This window comes from Leucopleurus acutus (assembly GCF_964270905.1).
Source record: "Leucopleurus acutus genome assembly, chromosome: 3".
Lineage (NCBI taxonomy): Eukaryota > Metazoa > Chordata > Mammalia > Artiodactyla > Delphinidae > Leucopleurus > Leucopleurus acutus.
Genome location: NC_139145.1, coordinates 13213546 through 13230771, shown reverse-complemented (window position 1 = coordinate 13230771; position 17226 = coordinate 13213546). Strand labels below are relative to the sequence as shown.

The following is a 17226-nucleotide window of genomic DNA, read 5'->3' as shown; positions in this document are numbered from 1 at the left end:
ACACAATGAGGCATCGATGTGAACAAGCCAGGCAGGGGTAGTTTAGGGTGAGACGCCATCTGGAAGAACACAGAATCAAGGTGTGAAAGCTTCCATGCTCCAGGAGTCCAGCACTCTCAATCCCATCTACCGGAAACAGAAGTGAGGAAGGAACAAAAGTCACTGGAGGCAGCCTTCCTGCTCCAACACACTGCCCTCCACAGGATGCAGGACCAGGCAGGAATGGCAGACACAATGACATGACAGGTCTGCACACCCCTTGCTGAGAGGTCAGAACATCATCCTGTCCTTCTGAAGGCGACCTGAGCAGACGCGCTCGTGAGAAGGTGAACTGAGTATGCACTCAGCTACGCGGATCGGGTGACAGGAGGGAGGGGAGGAAGCTAGGGAGAGACTGCCATCGTCCTCCAGGAGAATGAGGCCCAAAGAACACAGCCATCCACGATGCGGAAACACGCAGATAAGAGGGGGCTGTTCCCCCTTGAACGTTTTTCTCTGGGATGTCCCTATGGGACGTCGAGGTGGAAATCTCTTTTCCATTCCAGCAGTATCTATGGAGTGCCTGCCTGGTCCCAGGCACTGGCCTCCATGGGGTGCAACAGTGAATAAGGGGACCACGCCCCCACCCCAGCCTCTCGGAACTCCTGGTCTGGAGGAGAATGTCATTAGACATGACAACACATGCAGCGGGCTGTAAGTGCTATGAGGAAAAGACAGGTTGGAGGGCGACTCTGTAGCCCACAGACACCCACCTGTGAGGGCAGGGAGACGGCGGCTACACTGCTGAGCCTGCCCGAGGGGACACGAGACAACCAACAGGCTGAGGAGCACCCCCACACGGATGCACTGGGGGAAGACAGGCCCACAACGGAGAAAGGAGGTGCCGTTGGCAAGAAAACACCAAGGGAGTGGGGTCCTGTGGGGACCAGAGGATGGGCACAGAGAGAGCGGTACAGGGTTGAGTACGGCCATGCAGAGGAGCAGGTGGATGGCACTGGAAAGGGACCTTGCCCAGGCAGCGTGGGTGGGGCAGGGAGCAGAGTCCAGTCAAACACTGCCGCTTAAGATCAACGTGGCCCTGGGGACTTCCCTGATGGTCCAGTGGTTAAGACTCTGTGCTTCCACTGCATGGGGCATGGGTTCGATCCCTGGTAGGGGAACTAAGATCTTGCATGCCTCGTGGAGTGCCCCCGCACCAAAAAAATTTTTTTTAATTAAAAAATAAATAAATAAAAAGATCAACGTAACCCTGGCCTCCCTGCAGGCCTCCCTGGACACCACTCTTCCAGGCATCACAGAGAACACCCCCTGCCCCATCATTTCCATTCTCTCTTTCCTTCCTCCATTCGATGGACCAGGCCCTGAAGAGGCCCTGGGGAGACTCACAGGGGCGACATCTTAGCAGTAAGTGCCCCCTACACAGCAGGGCACCTACAGCCCTCCTTGAAAGCACCCGTTTCTCATGGCGCTCCCAACTTTCCCCAAGTGTGCCCCGAACCTTCCCAAAATTCCTTTTCTACATCGGCCACCCCAGGGTTCCAACATCCCTGCCATCTTCTGAGCCCTGGCCCAACATTACACGAGGACCCAGGGATCCCCAGGGCAGATCGAGTCAGCAGCTCTCTGTCCCTCCTCCCTGCTCCCCTCTGTAGGTGGCACAATCAGCCGCCCACTGCCCACTGCTCTTCCTCAGAGCCTAGGAGCCCTCTAGGCAGCAGGCACCAAGCCAAGCTCCCGGATTCCACTGTGAGCAGAAAGGCCGTTCCCACCACCGCAGAGCAGAGCATCACATCACGGTCTGGTCAGGGAACAAACACACAAAGGCACTGGCAAGGGCAGCACAGGAATGGAGCTTTGTCCTGCCGGGCAGGCAGGGAGGGATTAGGTAGACAGAGCAGCGAGAATGGCCTTTCAACCCCCTCCTCGCTCTGCACACACCTGTGACCAGGTCCCAGCCTCTCAGGTGGAACCTCACCTTCACCAGCTTCCCCCTCCATCCCATTTGGCACGAGGTCACGCCAAAACGAAAAGATGCTCTGTGGTTGCTGAGGGAGTGTGAAGCTCCACCCAGCCATGCTTTCGATGCACCCCAAAGCCACCTCCTGGCCCTGCCAGGTTAACTTCCCCCAAACTCACCCCTACACACACACACACACACACACACACACACACACACACACTCACTTGCTCACAGACATACAAACAGCCGTCAAGCCCCGCCTTCCTTCCTGGTCTGGCAGATGCTCTACTGAACACACTGTGCACCTTTCACCCTTGTCTGGGCACAAACTATCCTGGGGGGAGGGGGGATCTGCCTGATGAAAGCCAGTTACCTTCCAGCCCCAGCACCAAACCCCCTGCTGTAAGACGTCGCCCAAATTCCGAGCTGAAATGAGTCCCTCTCTCCCACACTCCTAATTTATGTTAAGGCTACTGTTATGACTGGGCCCCCTCCCTACATTTCACTACTTGGGGGGTGGAGGTTTCACATTTATTCAACCCCACCCACAGCGCTGGGCCCATACCTTCAGGAAAAGTTTGTTCATGGCACAGGTGAGATTTAGATGAAACCTCGGGAGGGAGTGGGTAAGATGGGTGGAGAATGATCAGTTCTCAGGCAGGCAAAGCTCCACCCCTCGGACTTCCCTGGTGGCACAGTGGTTAAGAATCCGCCTGCCAATGCAGGGGACACGAGTCCCAGTCCTGGTCCAGGAAGATCTCACATGCCGTGGAGCAACTAAGCCTGTGCACCACAACTACTGAGCCTGTGCTCTAGAGCCCACTAGCCACAGCTACTGAGCCTGTGCTCTAGAGCCCACAAGCCACAACTACTGAAGCCCACATGCCTACAGCCTGTGCTCCGCAACAAAAGAAGCCACCACAATGAGAAGCCCACACACTGCAATGAAGAGTAGCCCCCCGCTCGCTGCAACTAGAGAAAGCCCACACGCAGCAATAAAGACCCAACGCAGCCAAAAATTATAAATAAATAAATAAATTTATTTATTAAAAAAAAAAAAGCTCCACCCCTCAGAGGCAGAGTGAAAAGCTACAAAGCCTTTCAGGGCCTCAGTTTCCCCATCTGTAAAATGGAGATAATACAGTGACTGCCCTGACCATTCCTATAAAAGTATCAAATGAGAATATGTAGGTAACTAAATGCCCATTGACAGATGAATGAATAAAGAAGATGTGGCACATATATACAATAGAATATTACTCAGTCATAAAAAGAAACGAAATTTGAGTTATTTGTAGTGAGGTAGATGGACATAGAGTCTGTCATACAGAGTGAAGTAAGTCAGAAAGAGAAAAACAAATACTGTATGCTAACACATATATATGGAATCTAGAAAAATGGTACCGATGAACCTAGTGGCAGGGCAGGAATAAAGATGCAGACGTTGAGAACGGACTTGAGGACACAGGGAGGAAGGGGAGGCTAGGACGCAGTGAGAGAGTAGCACTGACATACATACACTACCAAATGTAAAATGGATGGCCGGTGGGAAGCTGCTGCATAGCACGGGGAAATCAGCTCGGTGCTTTGTGACCACCTAGAGGGGTGGGAAAGGGAGGGTGGGAGGGAGGCTCAAGAAGGAGGGGATATGGGGATACGTGTGTGCATATGGCTTATTCACTTTGTTGTACTGGCAGAAACTAATACAACATTGTGAAGCAATTATACTCCACTGTGAAGCAATTATACTCCAGTATAAAAAAAAATCATACACTCAAAAAAAAAAAGAATATGTAGGTAAAGCACACGCTACAAAGGGAAGCAGTTGTTACAACTATTTTTATGGTGGTTGTTATTATTGTTACTGAGACAGAAGAACAGGTTTTATCTACAAAGAATTGTCATCCTTACAGCTGGCCGTAACAAATGATCTTTTTACCAATAAAATATTTCACCAAATGTTGAACACTCTATAGTACGTATCGTACTCGTTTTCTCACTCAACTAGTTGGCTGAGCTGCTCCCAACACCAGGACAGAACAGTCTTTACCAGTTCTCTTAGTCTCAGTGGTTGTTTTTTTTAAACATACAATTTCACACATAGTAGGCTAAGTACATACCTATAAAAACCCACTTACAGGGTTGTGAATTAAAGAATATTTTCCAGTGGCAAAAAGGCAACAAAAAAATCAAAAAGTCAAATGCCAATAACTAAAAACTTGGCCTGAAATAAAATGCTGATTCCATGGCCTGATGTGTGAGCACCACAGTGACCCACAGGATTGCCCGACCCACTAGGCATCATGGGTATCAGCTCATCCCTTTGGGAACCCTCTTCTCCATAGAGGTAGTGTTCAAAATGTTCAAAATGGATGTAGGGGTGCACTGAGGGCACAGAAGCCGCCCTAATCTTTATCAAAGAAGACACCCAAAGGAGAAACATCTGTGATCACACATACCGAAGTCTGTAGGGTTCTGGGACCTCCAATAGTGCCGTTTCTCGGGTGCGGGGGAATTTAGAGGGCTAATCCATCCCCAAAACTTCAGAGTCCTTGTTAAGCAGTCTCCTAAAGAGGGCCTCACTGTCAAGTTTTTTTCTTGTTTAATCTTTCCTCTTTAAAAACAGCCTGAAAGAAGATAGTTTTGTTTCTCCACTGGAAATGTAAAGTTGAAAAGCCCATCCTATGTGGGTTAAGAAAAGCCCATCTTCTATGGATCAACAGGGATGCTTGTTACTGTCACGAGTAAATCAGAGAACCCCTTCTCACACCCTCTCACAGCAGAAGTGAAGAGGCATCGGGAACCCTGGGGAGGGGTGGGGGCCTGGCCATCAGGATGCTGGCCCAGGGGTGAGGGGGGTGCCCTGACTTTCGTCACCAGTAGAGTACGTACATGCCTGTTTCTTCACCCAAGACATAAAATACAAAATGTTCCCACCAATCGACTACCAACAAGAGCAGCTAGAGAGAGACTGCGCTCCTGGCTGCTATTCAGAGCACGCAGCAATCAATCAACAGGTGACGATCACCTGCCTGCTTCAGATGCTGGGACACAGCAGGGATAGAGCTGCTCCTGCCCTCCCAGGAGCCCACAACGTGGCATCCACGGGAGTTTTAGATCTGTGGGCCAACCGAGACACCCCACCTCCCCAGGGGGTCTGACACCAGGCATTTTACCTCTCTCCCTTTTCAGTTTCCTTGTTCAGAAATAAGCACAAGAATGATGACAATGACACCTCCCTGACAGGGAGTCAGTGGTGAATGGGCACAAAGTGGGTATCCAACCACACTCCCTTACTTGCATGCAAGACCTGTGCCCCAAATCTCTCCGCAACACCACTCTGGGACACCCCGGGTGACCAGAGTCTGGGAACGGGGGCTTTGACTGGGCAGAGCAGATAGGAGGGGCAAACTGTAAAGATGGGGGTGGAGGGGCAAGCAGCCAGACTGAAAGGCTGCACACCTCTGCTTCCTCCGGTCCTACTGGAACAGAGGAGGGAAAAGAAAAAGGGAGATGCAGGTCTCCTCTTCCTCCTCTCCTATGTCCAGCCCAGTGGAGGCAATTCATTCCACTTCTGCGGGCTGCCACTGGACCTCCACGAGGATGTCCGCCACAGGGTGTCCGGATTATCCGTGCCTGGGAGCCCGGCTCCAGTTCAGCCATCTGAAGGGCAGGTGTTCAGTTTTATTTATCTTGGGTCTGAGCCAGCACAAAGTAGGTGCTCAGTAAATGTAACATTGTGGGGGGGGGGTCCCCAGGAGATGGGCTGTGCCTTAATGTGGGGTCTGGCCCAGCTTGGAGGGCCTGTTGCAAAGGTGATGAAGGTCTGGTCTCAACTGACACAGCCACCACCTGGTGCCACCCACCTGGCTCCCACAAAGGCTTGTCTTGTCCTGCTGGCTGCCCACACCACACCTGCTTCTTCCTCCTGCTTCCTGCCCCACTCAGAGGATCCCCGTACTGGTAGCCAATCCACATATTCCTTTGATCATCAGCCGTTCTGCTCTTCCAGAAACCTCAGGCCAGGTTGCTCTGTACCACTTCAGGACTGTAGCACAGCAAATGTCTCTGAGCTAGTACCCAGCTCTGGGCATTCCCTGTACAAGCAGTCAGACAATCTAAACGTGTCACTTCACTGCTCAAGAACTGCCAGAGCTCCTAACTGCCTCTCATAAAGTGGACCTGCCCTACCCGTCAGCCTTTAGTTCAACAGATGACTCCTAGCACCTAGGGTATGAGGTCAAATTAAAACCTGCACAGCCCCTGCCTTTGTTGACATGGTCTAGGCAGTGCAGGAGAAAGACCATCAACCAAATACTCCCACCAATAGAAAATTACAAACGGGTATGTGGAAAAGTACAGAGTATCCCCAAAAGCAGTAACAGAAAAGCTGGGCCAGGCTATCACGGAAGTGATGTGGCAGCTGAGATATGAAGAGGAGTAGGGATTAACCGGAGATGAAGTGGGGGAAAGAACAATCCAGAGAGGCCATGAATACCATGTGCAAAGGCCCTGAGGCAAGAGAGAATATGCAAGCAACTGAAAGAAGGGCCTAGGGGCTGCAGGGCAGAGCAACAGGTCTGGGAGGTGCAGGATACAGGGGTGCCGTGTGCTGGGTGGGGCAGAGGCCTGATCCAGTCCATAGACAGTGACGGCTAGGCACCACCTTTCCCTGCTTTCAGCCAGTATGTACAAAAGGAGGAGAACCAACTCTCTATCAGGCAGTCCAGAACACAGTCAGTAAATCGATTCTGCTATCAAGAACTACAACAATCCCACTCAGCAGGCAGAACCGGGCGGCAATCTGAGGAGACGGCTGTTTGCGGTCATCTGTAACCTCTACTTCCCCCTCCATCAGCCTGTAGCAGTAAGACTGCTGTGGCGGGCAAAGCACTCCACGCAGGAGCAGCCTTTGGGCCACAGAGCCGGCAAATCTCCTTTCCTCCCCCACGTCTGCGTCAGCTACTCTCTAGACAAGCAGACACCCTGTCAGGCCCTTTTGTCTCAGGCCAATTTGTAGGCCAGGCACAGACTCCTGTGTCCCATTTTACCATGCCACCTTCTTCCCTTCAACCCTAAGTCACCCTAGTTAAAAGAGGGACATGTACCCCAAAGTCCCATCCCCGGCCTCACATTCGGCCCTTTGAGCTGGAGTTCCAGTTTCTTGGCTTTCGCTCATTCTGCTCTGCCTCTGTCAGAAATGCCATGCCTCCCTCCCTTCCCAGGATCTCCACGGCCCAGTCCAAATGCCCCTTCTCCTCCAGGCAAGCGTCTCCAACACACCCAAGTGCAAGCAAGTCACCCAGCCCTCCTCCAGCTCGGACCTGAGCCTCCCCAGCCTGAGCAGAGTGCACTCTCCCTGGGGGCTGGGCATGGCCCACCCTTTCCTCCATCAGCCTCTGGAAGCACTGAGTACCCACTGCAGCAGGGAAGCCTGCTGATCCCTCATAAAGACGACGAGCAGGTCTTTCCATCTCCCCCTCCCCATTCAAAAACAATAAAATAAAAATGTAAACAAGTGATCTTCTCTCCACCAGACTCCATAGAACCTAATGATGAAGTAGCAGGACCACTGTTTAAAAACAAATGAGACCTCACACTACCATAACGTTTGGCAGCTTAAAAAAAAAAAAATTCCAAGACAGGAAACTGCAGTGCAACGCAGAGCCCAGGACGGGGGTCAGAAGAGCCGTGTCAGCGTGAGCTTGCTGGGTGCCACCTTTGGCAAGTGACATAAGGTCTCTGGGCCTCAGTTTACCCCTTTATATAAAGCGAGGATGACTGACCAGGGTGACTGGGAGGATAATCTGAGCCATCCAAATGCCTTTCCTACTCAGTCCTTGGAGCCTGTGTGGACTCCAGGCCTTCCCAGACCTCCGCATCTGACTGTGCCCTCCTCGGCTTTACACTTCTCACAGCGCAGATGGCATCACTATACTGTGTACGTGTTTGTTCATTTCTGTACGTCTGCACCCGCTCCTTAGAACCTCAGCTCCCTGGGGCAGGATGGTCTTCAGGTTTGCTGGTACATCCTGCTGCCCAGAAAGTACCAGCCAAGAGAAGATGCCCAGTAAATGCCTGAACAAACAGTGTGCTACACAAATGAAGGCACTTTGCGCACACGTCTATCACCCTGAGGGATTCTGACACTCCACTGTTGTGAGACAGATAAAACAGGTATAGAGTATTATTCCCAATTTGCAGATGGGGAAACTGAGGTGCAGAAAGTACTGCATAACTGAGGTCACTGAAAGAATATCTGGGAACCCTAACATTGAAAAACAGGCACCCTGAAGGGGCCTCAAATGATAATGCGGCTCCAAGAGCACCGTCCCGAGGAAGAATATCGAGTAGCTTTCCGAGTGAGTGCTGGCTGCTCAGTTCAGGTCAAAGTGGACAGCAGCCCTGGAGTGGGGCTGACGAGGTGCCTCTCACCACCGGTGGCCGGGGCTGTCGGCACAGCCTGAGGCATCACAGAGTGGACACTCTATCCAATACATCTGATCAAAGACAGTCACTTGCTTCCCCGATCAACTGATCAGGATTAAGAACCAGGCAGGGGAAAGCTGTTTTAAAGCTCAAAGTTGGGGCAGAAGAGGCAAAACTTACATGTTCGTGCTTTACCGGGAGCCACGTAGTCAACAAAAACCAGGTTGAGGCAGGTCAGTAAGACAGAGACAGCCAGGGAACTCTGGATCTTACAGGGTGAGCCAAATTTACTCTAAAACCTGGCTCTCACGACATTGTAAAGCAACTATACGCCAATAAGAATTAATTAAAAAATAAAAATAAATAAATAAAACCTGACTACCACCACCACCCCAATTTATACTGCATTAACATTCTAGTAAGACACAGAAACTAGCAATTATTTTGGAGGAAAAAACAAGGGACAAAAGGACAAACAAGTGTCCCAAGCACTGAGTCTTCATTCCAGACACATTTGCCTGGTGCTGCTGTGGGCCAGCAGGCTGCCTAGAAGAACGGAAAGAGCAGGGCTCTGCAGGCAGACAGATGTGGGTCAACCCCAGCTGTGCACCCACCAGCTATGGGACTTCAGCAAGTTACTTAATTTCTCTGGGTCTCAGTTTCCCGTTTGAAAAATGGGAATAAAACACTCTTAAAACAGTGGTGCCCATTAAAAAGAAGCATATGACTAAGTGGGGAGGAAGGAAGAAGGAACTCCTTGGGCACCGGGCAGACTCTCATTGTCACTGAGCCTGACGCTCTCCTCCCATTACCACTGTTCCCTGGGTCTGGTGGCCACGCAAGGGACCCACAGAAGGTACAGGAGGGAGAACTTCCGTTCAGATGGGGCTGAAGGAAGACACCACCAACGAGGCCTCTGAGGCAGGCAGGATGCAGCAGGAGGTCACAGCATGAGGTTCTAGCCATTGCGGGGTGGGGAGGGTTGGGAGGCAGTGTTAAGAGTGCTCTGCACCAGAGGCAGGAACAAACAGAAAGAAAGGATGCAAACAGGAGAGGCTGAAATTTGGGAGAAGAGAGACAGTAAAGGCTGAGGGCAGGCTACAGTGACGGACAAGTGTTGCAGGGCTCAAGGAGGACCAGTCCCAAGGACAGGCCACTGGGGTTAAGGACCACCGTTTGCTCTTGTAGGTTACTGGTGACCTTGCCTACAAGAGCACAAGGGGGTACAAAGGGGGTAAGGGACACAGGTGCATTTCCAGGGTGGGCCGCAATTAAAGAGGAGAGGTGAAGGGGGGCGCTGGGAGAAACATAAATCAATGAGACATTGATGGAGGAAAAAATCACTTCTAGAGGGAGAACTACCTATTCTTCAAATTGACAAGATTTATATTCAGGGTCAGAGGAGACTACATGGGGAGGGGACATCACAGATATGGCAGAGTAGGGAGCAGACCAGGAAAGATGCTGATGGGAAAAATGCAGACAGGGCTGGAGGCAGAGGAAAAACACCCCACCCTCCACAATCCCACTGGCTACCCGCTTCACTCACCCTCAGCTGGCCATCCACATTCCAAGTGTGCCCTACACCTCAATCCAACCAGACCACGGCCTCCTGCTCCAGGGGGCTCCCCTAGTGACCCCAACCAGAAATTATCCTGGAATTATATGCATGCCTCCCCTGTAATAACTGTGAACTCGTGTTAGACTGAACTGAACTCGTGTTAGCCTCAGCTAGACTGGAAGCGCCTGATAGGTCTGTGGCTCACACCTGGGTCGACAGGAACATGTGGCACAGTGCTTCACTTAACAGGTGTAAATGTTGACATAATTACCCAAGGAAGGAAGACTGGCCATGCCATCATTCAACAAAGGAAAAGGAAAAAGCACACCAGTCAATGACCTGAACTTGTCAGAGACCAGGGGATTCAGGCTGTCGAGCTCCTCTTCCGAATATGCTCCCACCCCCAAGGGCCCAGACCCCAGGCCACATGGAGGGAAGAAAAGCCACCTGGGAAGGGTGCTGGGTGATGCAACTCGCTGGTCCCTGCTTCATGGGTTTACCTGACACCCCCTGGGTGCTGAGCACAGAGTCAGGAGCACTGAGCAAGACATCTATGTCTGGTCTAATGGGGACACAGACAGCAAAGAGACCCACAGACATCTGTTGACCATGACTGGTGCTGACGGGTGGTGTGGCGGAGGCACAGTGCTAGGGGAGGGGGACTTACAACAGGTAACCAGCAAAGGCCTCTGGGGAGAATGACATTTGAGCTGCCACCTGAAAGGAGCCAGGCACTGGCACCATGAAGGTAAGAAATAGGGATGAGCGCTTCGGGAAGGAGGAACAGCCCATGGGACATCATAAGGACAGACAGAGCTTAAACTACGAGCAGAATAGAAAAGCCGCAAGTATGGCTGCAGTGTGGGTGCCAGGGTGAGAAAGAAGCAGGGGAGGCTGGCAGGCACCTGACCAGCAGGGATTCCTGGGGAGGGATTGGGATTTTATTCTAAAAGGTGCTAAGCAGATGAATCACATGACCTGATTCAGGTTTTCACACCTTACTTCACAGCAGCAAACCACTGCCTTCCTCTAAAGCTAATCCTTCATCAGTAACGTAAGAAGTAAGAATCCCCTCTCTTCGTTGTGTGTGGATAAGCACTTAATAAACTCTAAAGCACTCAATTAACCTTAGCTATTGTCATCAAAGTTCAAATTAAGGGCTTCTCTGGTGGCGCAGGGGTTAAGAATCCGCCTGCCAATGCAGGAGACACGGGTTCGAGCCCTGGTCCGGGAATATCCCACATGCCGCAGAGCAACTTAGCCCGTGCGCCACAACTACTGAGCCTGAGCTCGAGAGCTCGTGTGTCACAGCTACTGAAGCCCACGTGCCTAGAGCCCGTGCTCCACAACGAGAAGCCACCACAATGAGAAGGCCGTGCACCGCAACAAAGAGTAGCCCCCACTCGCGACAACTGGAGAAAGCCCACGCGCAGCAATGAAGACCAAACGCAGCCCAAAAAAATTAATTAATTAATTAATTTTTAAAAAAACGTTCAAATTAAGGCAGGTGCCGAAAGTGGACAGGAAGTTTTAAAAACCAGGGGCGCTTCCTCATTAAATGAGCCTAAGCCTGTTTCACACACACACACACACACACACACACACACACACACACACACACACCACCATACCCTAAAAGGTAGCAACTGGCTATCAATAATAATACCCAACATCTGTAGGGCACTTAATAGTTTACAGAGCACTTTCATATCTGTTAATTCATAACCACTGGTCTTTAATGCTTTTAATTTAGTGACAGTGTTACAAATTGGCTAGTTCTGGCAATATTTAGCAAGTACGCACTGTCTCTCTCCTTGGATCAGCTGACCAGTCATGTCAACCTGCCTAACAGCTCTCCTAGGGTTTGGCATTCTCACAGCTGTAATGTCTATTTCCAAATGTCCAAATCTGCCAGAGAATTAAATAATGATTATAATTACAGAATCAATGAGTGAGTCCGATGTGCCAAGCACTGTTCTAAGTGCTTTACATGCTTAATCTTCACCTAACCCCAATACTTTTTTTATATTCCCATTTTCCAAATGAGGTGGTTGGGGCATAGCGAGGCTAAGAGCTTCGTACAAGGACAGTCAGAGAAGTAAGCCTTGGAGTCAAGATCTGAACACAAGATGATGTGACCCTGTGTCCTCACTCTCAATCCCAATGCTGTGCTAGATAATTCTGGCAAAGTGCGTATAACACGGTGCTTGGTACAACACAGATATTCAGCAAATAAAAGCAGCTGTTACTAGCAGGACACAGGTAGTTTCTAGTTCCCACGAGAGTGTCGCCTCCAGGACAACAGCAACCTTGTTGGTCTGGGTGACTGCTGCGCTCCCAGCACCTGGCCCGACGCACATTTGACGGATGGATAAATGAATGAACGTCGCTCCCAGAAGGCAGGGTTGCCTGCGCATGGCTCTTTTTTGCACGTCTGTGTCGCGCCACTGATACTGCCCCTTAGTAAGAGCATCTGGCTGATCTGAGGGCACCGCAAGGCGCCCGGAGACTTGCGACCCCCTTCACGGCGTAGGGGTGGCGGAAGCAGCTCCCAGTGGAAGAAGAGAAGAGTCCGGGATCGCACTGCTGGCAGGTCCTGGCTCCGGCGGGGCTCTGCCCTCCGCCGCGGCGGGGACACTGCCGCCCCGGCGTTGGGACCCGGCAGGAGACAAAGACCCGCGAGGCTGCCGCACCCGCAGAAATGCTTGCTCCCCTGGCCCACCTCCCCGGAAGGCAGCCCAATGCTACCGTGCATCACCCGGCCTGGAAGCTGCGGAGAACGCCGGGCCCCGGGTGGAACAGACACGCGCTGCGGCCCCGCCTGCGGGGTCGCCGCCCGCAGAGGGTCGCTCTGGTGCGGGAGGACGAAGGCCGGACCGGCCTGTCACCTTCAGGACCACACGCCCGCCCTCCGCCGGGGCCCCTCAGCGCGAGCCGCCGCCGCCCAGCTGGGCCTCCTCGCTCTTAGGCCTCCCCGCAGCGTCCGCCTCGTGCCCCGCACGGGCGGCGGCGCAGCCCCCGCCGCCCGCCCTCCTAGCCAGCCCGTACCTGCTGGGAGAGGGGGATGAGCGGGGCCGCCATCTTCCCGCGGACTCGGGCTCAGAGCGCCGGGGGAACAGGGCGGGGCCGCGCGTGCGCACTGGTGCGAGGGGCGGTGCGCGCGCAGCCCGGCCCGGGAGAGGGCGGGGCCGAAGCAGGGCCGCGCAAGCTCAGCGGAGCCAGAAGGGGAGGGGGTTGAGGGCGGGGCCGCGCGCGCCTAGCCCCAGCTGGAGGGGGCGGGGCCCGGGACCTTTGCAGAGTGCCTCACGCGCTCCTTCACCATCTCCTTCCCAATTCCTCGGCTCGTCTGCCAAGGTTCCTTACCCCTCCGGGTCCTAGCCGATGATGGGCCCTCTTCTAGGGATGCTGTTCCCATTGCCGTGCGCCTGGCAAAAGCACTATGCAGAGGCCGTCGCCCACCTGGCAGAGGGTCGGGACCCTCACCCTGCCCAGCAAGGCGCCCTGTTCCTAGGATAGCTCTGTGTGTGTGTGTGTGGCCACTTTCTTGCTGTGTGATCTTGGCAAGTCATTTAAGTAGCCTCTCTGCGCCCCCAATCCCCTCTTCTGAAAAGAGGGAATGGTAATATGTGTTTGCTATCGTTCCATCTCTATGCCTCACGCTGAGCCCTGCACAGAGCAGGCACCTGGTGTTTGCTGGAGGACCATTATGGAGGCACATTTATTTGTTTAGACATGTTTTGCCTTCTTTTTACTATAGACACCCACTCATCTGTGGCCGGTTTCCACTAAGAGGATGAGGAAGGAAGGTCCTGCTGAGTAGCTGGCCACAGTGGCACAAGGTTTCTTCAGCACGGGTCAGCTTCCCCTTACGTGGTGTCCTGTGATAGTGGCACTTCTCAGGCAGACAAGCTGGAAGGCTGTGCGATCTTGGGGTAGTGAGGGCACAGCTTCCTGTCCACCTCCTCCCCTCTGGAGTCTCACAGTTGCTTGCTCCAGTGTCTTCAGTGACTTGACATACCTCGTGCCCTTCAAATGAGCACAGTGTGCTTTGTGATTCATTCAACAACCATTCACCATCAAATGCTCATTGAGTACAGGTGCTCCATTTGTGGGCCAGGCAGACACACACTCTACACAAACAGGTCTCACCCTGGAGCTACCCAGACTTGTTAAGTAGACTAGGTTTCCAGATTCTGGTTTACAGATCTGGGTGGGGCCTGAGATTTTTGCATTTCTAACAAATCCCCAGGAGGTGCTGAGGCTGCTGGTCCCCAGGCCCCCCATTGTGAGAACCACAGGTCTAGAGGAAGGAAACAGACATGAAAAAATCCCATGAGGAGGAACTTCCCTGGTGGCACAGTGGTTAAGGATCCTCCTGCCAATGCAGGGGACATGGGTTCAAGCCCTGGTCCGGGAAAGATCCCACATGCCGTGGAGCAACTAAGCCGTGTGCCACAACTACTGAGCCTGCGTGCCACAACTACTGAAGCCCATGTGCCTAGAGCCCATGCTCCGCAACAAGAGAAGCCACTGCATTGAGAAGCTGGTGCACCGCAACGAAGAGTAGCCCCCGCTCGCTGCAACTAGATAAAGCCTACGCACAGCAACGAAAACCCAACGCAGCCAAAAAAATAATTAATTAATTGATTTTTTAAAATCACATGAGGAAATAGATAACCAGTGATAAGTGCTACAGAGTAGTCCAATGGTGTGACACTTGAAGGTTGAGCCTGACTGCAGCGACGGTGGGGCCTCAGAACCATCACAAGCAGAAGAAGCTGAGTAGCGAAGAGGCACTTTGAGACTGAGGCTCTGGAACTCAGACAGCAAGACAGAGGGTCTTGAAATGAGGCTGGATTACATATGGTCTGATTGGAGAGCCCTGTGTGAAGAGCAATAAAATAAGACCGCATGTGATCCAGCCTCATCTTGAGACCACCTTGCTCTCTGAGCTCCAAGTTTTCAGCCTCATGGTGCTCCTTTGCTCCTCAGTTCCCTGTGCAAAGAGAAATGAGAGGCCACCAGAGGGTGTGTTTTTTTTAAGATTTTTTTTTTTTTGCCACACCGTGCGGCATGCAGGATCTTAGTCCCCCAACCAGGGATTGAACCCAGGGCCCCTGCATTGGGAGAGCAGAGTCTTAACCATGGGTCCACCAGGAAGCCCCTCACCAGAGGGTTTTGAACATGAACAGCTGCTCTAGAACAGCAGCTCAGGATAAGGTAGGCAAAGTGGATGGAGAGGGGATGGATGGAAGCAAGTGGAACAGCTGGAAAGATGAAGTGGTGGTCCTGGTGGGGGTGATGGAGGCTTTTAGCTGCCTTGGGTGCTTTATTGGTCCATGTTCCATAAGGAAAAGAGAAGTCATCCTAGATATTTCAAACAGAGGACAATTTGTAACAGGAGACTGAGTGCAAAAGCATTGGAAAAACAGAGGAGAAATGCAAGGTTACCTAAGATTAGTAACAGTAGGAAGCTGCTAGCCTCTTTAGGACTAAAAGTCAAAAGGGAAAGGGTGTTACCCCAAACCCACAACCACTGGGCCCTAAGCAGGAACCCAGATACCGGTCCTCACCGGCACCCCTGCTTCTGCCATTGTTGCTAAAGTCACCACTATCGTCCCCACTGCCTAAGGTGCTGGCAGGAGCCTGGAAAAAATGGCTTCTCCTCTTTGCCCGTCTTCTGATGTCCTTCTCACAGAACGTGATGGGGCACTAACGGGCAAGGTTGTCCAGGAAAATTGTGCAGGCTTCCAGCCTCGCTGTCAAGAGTCTACGGGGGCAACAAAAACCACAGAGACTATCGTGTCTTGACTGGAACCAGAGGCTCAATGGTGAGAGTCTCACCTGGCCAGCAGCAGAGTGGCCTGGAACTCCCTCTACTACTGTGCCCGCCACCCTGGGCAGTAATCAGCCGTCCTGGGGCCTCTCTCACCAGAGTCTAAAGCTGCACCGTCCAACACAGTGGCCTCTCGCCACATATGGCAATGTAAGTTTAAATTTAAATCAATTACAATTCTGTAAGGGAGGATCTGTTCCATGCCCCTTTCCAAGCTTCTGGTAGCCTCCAGTGTTTCTTGGCTTGAAGATGATGTCACCCTGGATCTTTACATGGTCTTCCCTCTGTACATGTCTGTCTCTGTGTCCAAATTTCCCACTTATAAGGATACCAGTCATATCAGATTAGGACCCACCTTAATGATGTCATTATCACTTGATTACATCTGTAAAGACTTTCTCATTTTGAAATGTATAGAAATATCAAATCACTATGTTGTGGAACAGGAACTAACATAGTGTTGCAGATCAATTATACTTCAAAAAGAAACAAACTCATAGAAAAAGAGATCAGATTTGTCGTTATCAGAGGCAGGAGGTGGGAGTCGGGGGGAATTGGATGAAGGCAGTCAAAAGGTACAAACTTCCAGTTATAAGATAAATAAGTACTAGGGATATAATGTACAACATGATAAATATAATTAAGACTGCTGTATGTTATAATGAAAATTGTTGGGAGTAAATCCTAAGAGTTCTCAGTAAAAGGAAAACATATTCTTTCTATGTCTTTAATTTTTTATCTATATGAGATGATGGACGTTCACTAAACTCATTGTGGTCATCAGTTCATGATGTATGTAAGTCAAATCATTATGCTGTACACCTTAAACTTATATAGTGCTGTATGTCAGTTATATATCAATAAAACTGGAAGAAAAAATAATAAATGTTACAATAAAATAAGATTAAAAATTCGTTCCTCCATAGAAGGCACAACACCAAGAGTGAACCCTAATGCACAGTACAGACTCTGGGCGATAATGATGTGTCCGTGTGACACATCAATCAGTTGTGACAAACATACCACCGTGGTGTGGGATGTCATTGGTAAGGGAGGGTGTGAGGGTGTGAGGACAGACAGTATATGGGAACTCTCTCTACTTTCTGCTCAGTTTTGCTGGGAATCTAAAACTGCTCTAGAAAATGAAGTTTATTAATTAAAAATAAAATTCATTCTTCAGTCCCACCAGCCAGCCACATTTCAAGGCCTCACATGTGGCCAGTGGCTACTGTATTGCCAGCGCAGATGAGGAAAGTTCTCCAGGACAGCACTGCTGCGGAAGATGAGTTCCGCAGGGTCTGAGCTGGTCTGACCCATTTTGTACAATTGTTTCCAGCATTTTCTCTCGAGGTCTAGCACTGCTTCTTCCCTCATTAACTTCTCCCCTTGTTCAGAGATTTAAAAGGTGGGCAGTGTTTGAATCCCACCCCTGCACTTCCA

General features: G+C 51.4%; 1 protein-coding gene across 1 annotated transcript in view; it reads right to left on the bottom strand.

Annotated features, from left to right (window-relative positions):
* EPS15L1 (epidermal growth factor receptor pathway substrate 15 like 1) overlaps positions 1-13049 on the bottom strand; it is a 100857-nt gene extending 87808 nt beyond the window's left edge. The window contains exon 1 of the mRNA XM_082836644.1: positions 12999-13049. Within this exon, the coding sequence (XP_082692770.1) occupies positions 12999-13031 (33 nt within the window). The 5' untranslated portion in view covers positions 13032-13049. The remainder of the gene's footprint in view (positions 1-12998) is intronic.
* Between the last annotated feature and the right edge of the window lie 4177 nt (positions 13050-17226).